The 13,212-nt window shown below is 44.4% G+C and overlaps 1 protein-coding gene and 1 long non-coding RNA gene across 2 annotated transcripts in view; both read right to left on the bottom strand.

Moving 5' to 3' along the window:
* The window catches only part of cmip (c-Maf inducing protein), a 41,196-nt gene that overhangs the window by 11,710 nt on the left and 16,274 nt on the right, over positions 1 to 13,212 (bottom strand). Inside the window, exons 4-11 of the mRNA XM_069719402.1 lie at positions 11,611 to 11,772; positions 10,412 to 10,453; positions 9,649 to 9,711; positions 9,468 to 9,548; positions 8,979 to 9,082; positions 7,999 to 8,103; positions 4,554 to 5,009; positions 1,527 to 1,592 (exon numbers count right to left, since the gene is read on the bottom strand). Of these exons, the coding sequence (XP_069575503.1) occupies positions 1,527 to 1,592; positions 4,554 to 5,009; positions 7,999 to 8,103; positions 8,979 to 9,082; positions 9,468 to 9,548; positions 9,649 to 9,711; positions 10,412 to 10,453; positions 11,611 to 11,772 (1,079 nt within the window). The remainder of the gene's footprint in view (positions 1 to 1,526; positions 1,593 to 4,553; positions 5,010 to 7,998; positions 8,104 to 8,978; positions 9,083 to 9,467; positions 9,549 to 9,648; positions 9,712 to 10,411; positions 10,454 to 11,610; positions 11,773 to 13,212) is intronic.
* The window catches only part of LOC138633270 (uncharacterized), a 2,685-nt gene continuing 1,321 nt past the window's right edge, over positions 11,849 to 13,212 (bottom strand). Inside the window, exons 2-8 of the long non-coding RNA XR_011311867.1 lie at positions 13,175 to 13,205; positions 12,933 to 13,116; positions 12,687 to 12,901; positions 12,472 to 12,624; positions 12,259 to 12,349; positions 12,135 to 12,196; positions 11,849 to 12,074 (exon numbers count right to left, since the gene is read on the bottom strand). This is a non-coding gene — a long non-coding RNA (uncharacterized lncRNA). The remainder of the gene's footprint in view (positions 12,075 to 12,134; positions 12,197 to 12,258; positions 12,350 to 12,471; positions 12,625 to 12,686; positions 12,902 to 12,932; positions 13,117 to 13,174; positions 13,206 to 13,212) is intronic.

Below are 13,212 nucleotides of genomic sequence, written 5' to 3'. Positions count from 1 at the left end.
CTGCAGGTAACCACGGATACAACACTAATGTCTGGGTTAAATTATAGTAAATTAAATGATGGTGATCATTTGACTTTAAAATAGTTATAATTATTATTATTATTATATATTATTATTATGAATCCTCCAGTTCAGATTCTGTCCGTCACCATCTTTGTTAGTTCGGAGCGGTTTGGAGCAGGAAGTGACCATATTTGGACGAGCTGGGGGAGGAGCCAGAGGTGGATCTGACCGATCTGATCGGAAACCCGACGATACTACGTCCCGCCCACCGATAGCTGTAACCTGACTGCACCACAGGCCTGTCAATCAAACAGACACGCCCCCAAAAACAGGTCTTCTTGAATCTTCTTTTCTAATGAATGAGGGATTATTTTCAGATGGACCTCCAGAAAACTAAGAAGAAGGAGTGACTTTAGCTAACAACACCGAGATAACTGATGGACACATTTTATTCACTTTGGATTTGATGAGAGAAGTTGAATGGGAGTCTATGGAGCCGGAGGCTTTTTGGAGCCGACCTCTAGTGGCACTCGCTGGTATTGCAGCTGAAGACACTTCTGGATCAGAACCATTTTACAGACCTGAAGCTACGAACTCTTTTATAAACAGTCTGTAGTTTTATATCCAGTCTGTCGTTTTATATCCAGTCTGTGATTAAATATCCAGTCTGTAGTTTTATATCCAGTCTGTGTTTTATATCCAGTCTGTAGTTTTATATCAGTCTGCAGTTTTATATCCAGTCTGTAGTTTTATATCCAGTGTGTAGTTGTATATCCAGTCTGTAGTTGTATATCCAGTCTGTAGTTGTATATCCAGTCTGTAGTTGTATATCCAGTCTGTCGTTTTATATCCAGTCTGTCGTTTTATATCCAGTCTGTAGTTTATATCCAGTCTGTGGTTAAATATCCAGTCTGTAGTTTTATATCCAGTCTGTGATTAAATATCCAGTCTGTAGTTTTATATCCAGTCTGTGTTTTATATCCAGTCTGTAGTTTTATATCAGTCTGTAGTTTTATATCCAGTCTGTAGTTTTATATCCAGTGTGTAGTTGTATATCCAGTCTGTAGTTGTATATCCAGTCTGTAGTTGTATATCCAGTCTGTAGTTTTATATCCAGTCTGTAGTTGTATATCCAGTCTGTAGTTTTATATCCAGTCTGTAGTTGTATATCCAGTCTGTAGTTTTATATCCAGTCTGTGATTTGGACGGACACATGAAAACTGCAACCTGACTAATTTAGTCGTAATTCTTGTTTGATTATTTTATAAGGCAAGAATTATTATTATTTTTAGACTCTTGAATGGCAAAAATGTTATTTTATGCATTTTTATTGTGTTTTTTGTGCTGCACTAAAAATAATAAGACTCATACCAAATTGTTAATTCTTTGTTAATTTTTTGCGCCATTATTCATATTTTTTGTCCCATCTCCTCTTCTACAGTCAGATGAACACAATTTTACTTCCTTTTTAAAAGACCTAGTTAAGAGACGACTGGATGAAAAGTGAACGTGTGAATACTCACTCTTTGGGGAAGGGGATGGGCTGCAGCAGGCTGGCCAGCGCAGGTCTCCAGTCATCGTAGTCCGACCTAACGGCCACAAAGAAAGGTGAGAAACCAGAGTCAGTGCAACAATGCGAGGAGGAAGAGAGCAGCCGGAAGAGGAGCGGAGGTGAGATGAAGCAGGAGCTGCTGTATCTCACGTTACAGTCAGTTAAGTCACTCCAGCTTTGTTACAGAAACTACAAACCCACGGACGCGGTCGCTTTTTAGGCCACTCGGCTCCGTTACGGCTCAAACACCCGGCACAAGAATACACTCACGTAACCGCTGCTCCACTTTCCTGCTGTCATCAGCACCGCAGCGCTGCGTTCATTCACACTGTTCACACCCATCAGCTCCTCAGGCTGCACAGCACGTCACTGTCAGACACCACGACACCTCCTCGTCCACATCTTCAGTCTCAGACACCACGACACCTCCTCGTCCACATCTTCAGTCTCAGACACCACGACACCTCCTCGTCCACATCTTCAGTCTCAGACACCACGACACCTCCTCGTCCACATCTTCAGTCTCAGACACCACGACACCTCCTCGTCCACATCTTCAGTCTCAGACACCACGACACCTCCTCGTCCACATCTTCAGTCTCAGGCACCACGACACCTCCTCGTCCACATCTTCAGTCTCAGGCACCACGACACCTCCTCGTCCACATCTTCAGTCTCAGGCACCACGACACCTCCTCGTCCACATCTTCAGTCTCAGACACCACGACACCTCCTCGTCCACATCTTCAGTCTCAGACACCACGACACCTCCTCGTCCACATCTTCAGTCTCAGACACCTCCTCGTCCACATCTTCAGTCTCAGACATGAAGGTGGCTCCGAGTTTATGGTACATTAAGTAGCGTCATCACAACAGACGCGTTTCTAAAAGACTGATGAACAACTGTTTGTTCTTTCTTTGTATCTGTGTTATCTGGATTTAATTTAGTTTAAGATTAATCTAAAAAGTCTTTAAACTTTATCTAAAGAAACAAGTCGTTAAACTCGAACATCTTACTGTCAGTCAGTTGGATCAGTCGACCTGTTTGAGGGTGAATCCATTTATAAACTAATTTCTCGCTCTCTTTGAGATACAATGACAAATTATTATGATTATTTGATTTATTTTTGATTTTATACACTTTATTAATCCCCGAGGGGAAATGTCTTCACTACAGCAGGGGGGCTCTCAGGGGGGAGCTGCTGCAGCAGGCTGCCACTAGCGCGGCGCCAGGTAACCTGACCTGAGGTGCATGTTTTTGGATGATGGGAGGAAGCCGGAGAACCCGGAGAGAACCCACGCAAGCACAGGGAGAACATGCAAACTCCGCACAGAAAGGCCCAGGACCGGATTCGAACCCGGAACCTTTTTTGCTGTGAGGTGACAGTGCTAACCACTGCACCACCGTGCCGCCCATCATTATTTGATGAGAACATGATCTTTTGATGTAATCACCTATGTTGATCCATAAAATATAAAATTGTTGTTGGTGCTGTCAGCGGGCGTGTTGTCATGTTGGAGGAGCCTGTTGCCATGGCGCCACAGTTCAAGTGGTTTGCTCCATGTTGACAGTCTGACAACAAGCTAACAATGCTAAAAACAGCTACCATAATTTCCGGACTATTGAGCGCACCTGAATATAAGCCGCACCCACTGAATTTTTAAAAAATAATTATTTTGAACATAAATAAGCCGCACATGTCTATAAGCCGCAGGTGCCTACCGGTACATTGAAACAAATGAACTTTACACAGGCTTGTAACAAAAATAAAAAATGAGTGGTAAACAGTAGCCTACCAAGAAAGTCATCGTCACTATCTTCCTCCTCCTGTGCACTGAAACCACTGAAGTCATCTCCTTCGGTGTCGGAGTTGAACAGCCTCAGAATCGCTTCATCCGATGTTGGATCGTTTTCATTGTCGCTCTCGTTTCTTTCATCCGGAGGCAAATTCCCCGCTGAGCTCCTGCTGCCCTCTTCAACACGCAGCAGGCCAGACTTTCCAAACCCGTTGAATCCATAAATTAGCCGCGTCATTGTTTAAGCCGCGAGGTTCAAAGTGTGGGAAAAAAGTAGCAGCTTATAGTCCGGAAAGTACGGTAGTTTCATGAAAAAAAACCATCTACTGTATTTTTCGGACTACAAGGCGCACTTAAAATCCTTAAATTTTCTCAAAAATTGACAGTGCGCCTTATAATCCAGCGCGCCTTATGTATGGTTACTTGTTGTGCTTATAGATCGATTTTATGTCGTACAATGCGCTCAAAAATCTGTCGAAATGTGTAAGTACGACTTTGGTAAGCAACGAAGCCGCTCCGCTCAGTGGATATTCGGAGCATCACGGTACGATGGGTCACCACCTGATCGGCCCGTAACAGGAATGTAATGTCTGAACTAAAAGTGCATGCATGGAAGGCAGCCCGCGCCCGGAGTTTGATTTACCGGACTGTGTTGTTTTGCTTAATGCGCCTTATAATCCGGTGCGTCTTATGTGTGAACATAGACACGTTAATTCACAGTGCGCCTTATAGTCCGAAAAATACGGTAAACTAAACATAAAAACCAGCTAACAACGCTAACACCCCTCCGAGTCCTCAGAAGGTCCCGGTAGGACTCGGTGTTCAGTCTGACTCTGGGAGACCAACTCACGCTGTACAACCACTTGAATGTCGAAGAAAACCCAAACTATCAGGCTGAGAACTAACAGGGCTATTTCAGCCTGATGTTAGCATGTTAGCCTGAAGTTTGTTAGTCCATATCTGAAGCACAGGATCCTGGAGGAGGACTGAACAAGTCCACATGGCCCCGAGCCTTTGTTTGAAATAACTTTTTAATATTTGGATATTAAAAGACCAACAAACTGCTTCAGTTGCAGTTTGTAAAAGATGCCGATCAGCCAGAGAGCAGGATGAACATGTCTGATGGGATGATGGAGGACACGGAGGAAGTTGTTTCCTCCCTGTTCTTCATCTCCTATCTGAGCTTCATGTGTGAACTCACAGCATTTTGAGGATGAGAGCGAAGCAGCCGAGCACTCGGTCAGCCTGCGCCGGCAGCTGGATGGACAGCGTGGTGACGGCCGGGCTGACTAGCAGACAGTCGATGAGGTTGGGCTCGCTGTCGCCCCCCGCAGGGCCGCTCTTCCGCTTGGCGTTGGCCGAGTTGTTGTTGCGCTCCAGCTCCACCAGAATCTCGCTGGAGTTGACGACGGACGGAGGAGGGGAGAGCGGCAGGCAGGGCGTCGGGGAGGAGATGGGGATGGACGGGACGGCGGAGTTTGAGCAGGCGGGCGGAGGCGGCTGAGGAGGACCGGGGTTGGCGGACAGTGGGAGGAGGGTGGCGGGGGGCGGCGTCGGAGGCTCGGGGCGCAGCAGGCGGAGCGGCATCGGGGGTTTGCGGTCGTTCTGCTGTTGGCAGCCGTTCCTGATCTCCTTCAGGCTTGGGGAGTTGTCCCGGCTGCAGGGATGGAAAGGAAGATGAGGAAACATCCGTCATGTGAGAGAAAGAGCAGGACAGAGATCTAAAAAATAACAATCTGTTACGACAGAAGGGAAAGACTTGACATGCAGCTGGAGACACGGTTACCACGACGACGGATCTGTGTGCTGGAGGTTTGGAAAAAGTCGCTGCTCTCTGAGGGGATGATGGTAATGAGTGAACATTGACCATGAAGAAACAGAAAGCCCCACAGAGAACATTTAAACATGAATCACATGGGGGGAGTTCTGTGTTTTGTTCCTCGAGCTCTCTCCAACTACACTGGGTTTGGACTGGTTTTGGACTGGGGTTTAGACTGGGGTTTAGACTGGGGTTTGGACTGGGATTTGGATTGGTTTGGACTGGGGTTTAGACTGGGGTTTGGACTGGGATTTGGACTGGGATTTAGACTGGGGTTTAGACTGGGGTTTGGACTGGGTTTGGACTAGGGTTTGGACTGGGGTTTGGACTGGGATTTGGACTGGTTTTGGACTGGTTTTGGACTGGGGCTTGGACTGGTTTTGGACTGGGATTTAGACTGGGGTTTAGATGGGTTTACTGGGGTTTGGACTGGGGTGTGGACTGGGGTTTGGACTGGGATTTAGACTGGTTTTGGACTGGGGCTTGGACTGGTTTTGGACTGGTATTTAAACTGGGGTTTGGACAGGTTTGGACTGGGATTTAGACTGGGGTTTAGATGGGTTTACTGGGGGTTTGGACTGGGATTTAGACTGGGGTTTGGACTGGGGTTTGTACTGGGGTTTGGACTGGTTTTGGACTGGGGTTTAGACTGGGGTTTGGACTGGTTTTGGACTAGGGCTTGGACTGGTTTTGGACTGGTATTTAGACTGGGGTTTGGACTGGGGTTTGTACTGGGATTTAGACTGGGGTTTAGATGGGTTTACTGGGGTTTGGACTGGTTTTGGACTGGGGTTTAGACTGGGGTTTGGACTGGTTTTGGACTGGGGCTTGGACTGGTTTTGGACTGGTATTTAGACTGGGGTTTGGACTGGGATTTAGACCGGGGTTTAGATGGGTTTACTGGGGTTTGGACTGGGGTTTGGACTGGGGTTTGGACTAGGGTTTGGACTAGGGTTTGGACTGGGGTTTAGACTGGGGTTTGGTCAGGGGTTTGGACTGGGGTTTGGACGGGGGTTTGCACTGGGGTTTGGACTTATGTAAATATTCTGCACTTCTGTACAAATCAGTACTTACAGAAATTTAAATAAAAGTATTTATATTCCAGAAAAAGTATTTTGTTGTCTTGGAAAGACAAAGCTGCTCCAACTTTTTAATTTCTGGAACAAATATTTTATTTTCTTATATTGTTTTTTTAAGAAAAATGAAAGCTATTGTTCAATGAAAGAGAAATTAGAAAATACTAACAGGACTAAAAACAGTAGTTTTAAGTTGTAGTTAATCAGCAGTAAAGATTAGAAACTATATTATAATTCTGCATTTAGTCCTGAAACAACCCAACAAATGACAAAGCACGAAAAAGCAGCAGCCTCATGAACAGATTCAGGGAATCCTTCTTAATAAAATAATCCTGTTAATTATTTCCATTCATCGCTTTTTGTTTTTATAACTGCTGGTGTGTTTTGTGGCTCTGCAGATTAGTTTAGAGCTATAAATGGAATTAATGTGCTCCGATGAGCCAAACGGTTCCTGGTAACATCAGCAAATGACTTTGTACCGTTTCCTTCATATTAGTTGTCCAAGATGTGGAAATGACCAATGATGTGTTCATCTCATCAATGACCAATCGTGTTCACCTCATCAATGAACCAATCATGTGTTCATCTCAATGAACCAATCATGTGTTCATCTCATCAATAAACCAATCGTGTTCATCTCATTAATGACCAATCATGTGTTCATCTCAATGAACTAATCATGTGTTCATCTCAATGAACCAATCATATGTTCATCTCATCATTGACCAATCACGTGTTCATCTCAATGAACCAATCACATGTTCATCTCATCAATGACCAATCATGTGTTCATCTCAATGAACTAATGTGTTCATCTCAATGAACTAATCATGTGTTCATCTCATCAATGAACCAATCATGTGTTCACCTCAATGAACCAATCATGTGTTCATCTCAATGAACCAATCATGTGTTCATCTCATCAATGACCAATCATGTGTTCACCTCAATGAACCAATCATGTGTTCATCTCAATGAACTAATCATGTGTTCATCTCATCAATAACCAATCATGTGTTCATCTCAATGAACCAATCATGTGTTCATCCCATCAATAACCAATCATGTGTTCATCTCAATGAACCAATCATGTGTTCATCCCATCAATAACCAATCATGTGTTCATCTCAATGATCTAATCATGTGTTCATCTCATCAATGACCAATCATGTGTTCATCTCAATGAACTAATCATGTGTTCATCTCATCAATAACCAATCATGTGTTCATCTAATCAATGACCAATCATGTGTTCATCTCAATGAACCAATCGTGTTCATCTCATCAATGACCAATCATGTGTTCATCTCAATGAACCAATCATGTGTTCATCTCAATGATCCAATCATGTGTTTGTCTAATCAATGAAAACATGGAAGTGAAGAGCAGAAGTACGCTTTGACCGCTGAACAGCTGAACAAACCGAACAGAAGTTTGACCTTCGTGATCTTTGAACTGCTGCTGTAATATCATTTCTAATATCGTCCATTAACAGTCTGTCAATAAACGGCTGCAGAGAACTTCTGAAAACATCTTTTCCTCTTGTGACGTTTAGTTTTCAGGCTCATTGAAACGTTTCCGACTGCTGACGGACAGATCTGAGCAACACATCTGAACACGAGTGAACAGGTGAAGCTGGAGGAGGGAAACACGGACGAGGCGGTGAGGTGGACACACAGCGGTGTGTTCAGGACGGGTGTGTGTGTGTGTGTGTGTGTGTGTGTGTGTGTGTGTGTGTGTGTGTGTCTGACCTGTTGATGAACTCTTCATAGCAGGAGTAGATGGCAGCCAGACACACGGCCACCAGGTTGGGCAGGACTCGGGGGTGCGGGCACTGCCCCGTCGGGCCGTGCATGCTGCAACACACACACACACACACACACACACACACACACACACACACACACACACACACACACACACACACACACACACACACACACACACACACACACACACACACACACACATCATCATCAACAGCTGAGCAGCTAAAGATGCTAATGCAGCCTCACAGGCTGACCTCTCTCCAGCTGCAGCCTGATAGCACACACTCTCGTTTGTTTATGTTTCTTTAAACCAATCACAATGGTTTTGGGGCGGAGCTAAACCCAGGGAGCAGGGATGAGACATGAAAATATCTAAAGTCTTTCCAAAAGACTGGAAACAACCGAGCAGGTCTGAAGATCCGAATCGGCAAAATGTTTCCTTCTCAGCTCGCTGCTGAGAAGTTCTTGTTGATTTTGAAAACAGCATCAACGCCAGTGAGACAAATGTTGCGTTCAAACGTCGTCGTATTCTCCATGTTCAGAGGAGAGTCGTATGAACGGCGCCCTCTGGTGGTCGTCACCATGTCACAACTCTACATCTTCTATCAGCCTCCAGTTCACCAGTCGTGAATGTGTTTGCTGACGTTTCCAGAAAGGTCAGAGGTCACGGAGGTTCATGTCTGGTTGGATGTTCAGCTGATATGTTGTAGTTTCAGTCAATAACTTAGATAATATTCTAGGTCTGAGGAACATGTTTAAATCATCTTTTCTCTCCGTCTTTGTATTTCCTGTTAGCTTGATAAACTGTTATCTTCTGTGGCTTCTAGACACCACCCACGTTGCTGCTGCCAAGCAACGGTATTTTAACGACTACATTTGCCCTGTATATCTAAACGTTCCTGTTCAGGAATGCTTGACGTTCGTGTGTACATGCTAACGATTAGCACCTGCTGCGTGCTCACCTGTGGACAAACTTCTTGACGACCTCCATGCCGGCGTTGAGCTCGTTCAGAGCGAGGATGTACTCCTGAGTGAAGAGACGCAGTCGAGGGCACTTCCCAAAGTCCTGCCGGAGACCAAAACAAACAGAAAACAAACAAACCAACAACAAGTGAAGCAGAAAGAGGAAAGATTATCATCAAGACACAAAGTGGTTCTGATAGTTTCCAGGTGTTCGTACATCCACCTTCATCCACCCTCATCCACTCTCATCCACCCTCATCCACTCTCATCCACCTCCATCCACCCTCATCCACCTTCATCCACCCTCATCCACCCTCATCCACCTTGTTACACCCTCATCCACCTTCATCCACCCTCATCCACCCTCATCCACCTTCATCCACCCTCATCCACCTTGTTCCACCCTCATCCACCTTCATCCACCCTCATCCACTCTCATCCACCTTCATCCACCCTCATCCACCCTCATCCACCTTCAGTCTTCTCACCATATTGTGTTTGAGGATCCTCTGGACCACCGGTGTGAACACCTCGATCACCACCATGGACCGCGGACGCTCCCGACAGTGCTGCAACACACAGGAAGTACCGCGTCAACAGGAAGTACCGCGTCAACAGGAAGTCCAACGGCTGCACGCCGTTTATTAAAGAATGATCACATGACCTCACCTTGCAGAAGAACTGGCACAGATCTGGAGGAGGATGGTTGTTCTCCAGGAGAGGAGCGATGGCCTGCACACACACACACACAGAAACACACACACACACACACACACACACACACACACACACACACACACACACACACACACACACACACACACACACACACACACACACACACACACACACACACACACACACACACACACACACACACACACACACACACACACACACACACACACACACACACACACACACACACACACACACACACACACACACACACACACACAGAGAGACACACACACACGCACACACAGACACACACACACACACACACACACACAGCACAGAGAGACAGAGACACACACACACACACACACACAGAGAGACACACACACACACACACACACACACAGAGAGAGACACACACACACACACACACACATGCACACACACATGCACACACAGAGACACACACACACACACGCACAGAGAGACAGAGACACACACACACACAGAGACACACACACAAACATACACACACACATACACAAACACGCACACACACACACACAGAAACGCACACACACACACACACACACACACACACACACACACACACACACACACACACACACACACACACACACACACACACACACATGACATCACAGGTGAGCTCCAGTGATGCTGCAGGCTGGAGATGATTAACAGCAGCCGCACATCAAAGATCAGTTTATATCAGCGTGACCTTTGAACTCACCACGATGATGTTCTCGTGATCCTGAGTGCTGAGATTTGAGTTCTGTAGAAAGAAGAAACACAAGAGAAACAGAGTTTAGGGAAGATCCTGAAACCATGACAAGCACTATATAAATAAAATGTATGATTATTATTATTATTAAGAGTTCGTGTGCTTCAGTCCTGCAGATTTAAAATGTAGCAACTACAAACAGTTTCTGCTTAAAACTGACTTTTTCCACACGTTAACTTACCATATAAACAATAACACTAATATTTTTAAAAAAAAAACATGAAATAACAGCATGTTGTTTACTCTGGTCAGAGCTCGCAGGTGAGCTGGCAGGTGAGCTGGCTTTAGCAACAACTAATTTCTCCACAGATTGTTGTATTTAAAAGAAATCAAGAACTTCAACCAGTTCGGAGCTTTTATCATGAATGTTTCTGTATCTTGACATAAACATGAAGGAGGATTCAGAGTTCCAGTCATGAGTCAGCTCCAGGGCTCCTCATCAGAGTGACAGTGTGTGTGTGTGGGGGGTGGGGGGGGGGTGGGGGGGTGAACCCATCAGAGTGATAGTGGGGTTAACTCCTATTGATAAAAATGGACCAACTATTAATAAATTCATGATATTATTTTTTAATCTGTTTACTCATAAAACTTATAGCAGAATTTAGATTTTCTTTGTGATTAAAAAGTGAAAAAAAGACAAAAAAATTATTATATAAAAAAAAAACTGAAGTCATGAACTTCAGTATGTGTGCGTGCGAGTGTGCGCGCGTGAATGTGCGTGCGTGAGTGTGTGCGCGTGAATGTGCGAGTGAGTGTGCGTGCGAGTGTGTGCGTGTGCAAGTGTGTGCGTGCAAGTGTGCGTGAGTGTGTGCAAGTGTGTGCGTGAGTGTTAATGTGCGTGCGTGAGTGTGTGTGTGCAAGTGAGAGTGTGCGTGTGAATGTGCGTGTGTGAGTGTGTGTGCGCGTGCGAGTGTGTGTGCAAGTATGTGCGTGAGTGCGTGCGAGTGTGCGTGCGAGTGTGTGCGCGTGCGAGTGTGTGCGTGCGTGCGAAAGTGTGCGTGCGAGTGTGTGCGTGAGTGTGTGTGCGTGCGAGTGTGTGAGTGTGTGCGTGTGTGTATGTGTGCGTGTGTGTGTGTATGTGTGTGAGTGTGTGCGTGTGAGTGTGTGCGTGCGATTGTGTGCGTGTGAGCATGCGTATGTGTGTGTACCTCGGCCAGCAAGGTGGAGATGATGTGCAGCGGTGCCTGGTGGATGGACTCGTCCTGTAGCGGGGAGCTCAGCGCCATGTCCACCAGCGCTCGGATCTCCTTCAGAACTACGTCCCAGCGACTCGGGTTGTTCAGAACTTTACGGTACTTGTAGATCTTTTTCTGTAGAGGACACAGTGGGGTCAGGGACAGAGTACCGAACAGAACCAGGGGTCCACAGAGTACCAAACAGAACCAAGGGTCCACAGAGTACTGAACAGAACCAGGGGTCCACAGATTAGAGGGACGGTTAACATTTTTTCTTATAATATCTGTAAACACAGAGAAACAAACTGACTACAAATACAAAAACAAACACATTGAAGACACTAACCTAAAGAATCACACATTAAAGACACACTAACCTAAACAAACACGTTAAAGACACACTAACCTAAAGAAACACACATTAAAGACACACTAACCTAAACAAACACGTTAAAGACACACTAACCTAAACAAACACACATTAAAGACACACTAACCTAAAGAAACACACATTAAAGACACATTAACCTAAACAAACACACATTAAAGACACACTAACCTAAACAAACACACTTTAAAGACACACTAACCTAAAGAATCACACATTAAAGACACACTAACCTAAAGAATCACACATTAAAGACACACTAACCTAAAGAAACACACATTAAAGACACACTAACCTAAACAAACACGTTAAAGACACACTAACCTAAACAAACACACGTTAAAGACACACTAACCTAAACAAACACGTTAAAGACACACTAACATAAACAAACACACGTTAAAGACACACTAACCTAAAGAAACACACATTAAAGACACATTAACCTAAACAAACACACATTAAAGACACACTAACCTAAACAAACACGTTAAAGACACACTAACCTAAACAAACACACATTAAAGACACACTAACCTAAAGAAACACACATTAAAGACACATTAACCTAAACAAACACACATTAAAGACACACTAACCTAAACAAACACACTTTAAAGACACACTAACCTAAAGAATCACACATTAAAGACACACTAACCTAAAGAAACACACATTAAAGACACACTAACCTAAAGAAACACACATTAAAGACACAATAACCTAAACAAACACACGTTAAAGACACACTAACCTAAACAAACACGTTAAAGACACACTAACCTAAACAAACACACGTTAAAGACACACTAACCTAAACAAACACACATTAAAGACACACTAACCTAAACAAACACACGTTAAAGACACACTAACCTAAACAAACACACGTTAAAGACACATTAACCTAAACAAACACACATTAAAGACACACTAACCTAAACAAACACACATTAAAGACACACTAACCTAAACAAACACACATTAAAGACACACTAACCTAAACAAACACACATTAAAGACACACTAACCTAAACAAACACGTTAAAGACACACTAACCTAAACAAACACACATTAAAGACACACTAACCTAAAGAAACACGTTAAAGACACACTAACCTAAACAAACACATTAAAGACACACTAACCTAAAGAAACACACATTAAAGACACACTAACCTAAACA

This window comes from Brachyistius frenatus, unplaced genomic scaffold (genome assembly GCF_029030835.1).
Source record: "Brachyistius frenatus isolate BFR_SWC_R1_liver_20210118 unplaced genomic scaffold, ASM2903083v1 Contig_214, whole genome shotgun sequence".
Lineage (NCBI taxonomy): Eukaryota > Metazoa > Chordata > Actinopteri > Embiotocidae > Brachyistius > Brachyistius frenatus.
Note: the sequence above shows the minus strand (reverse complement) of the source record. Positions and strands in the feature narration are given on the sequence as shown.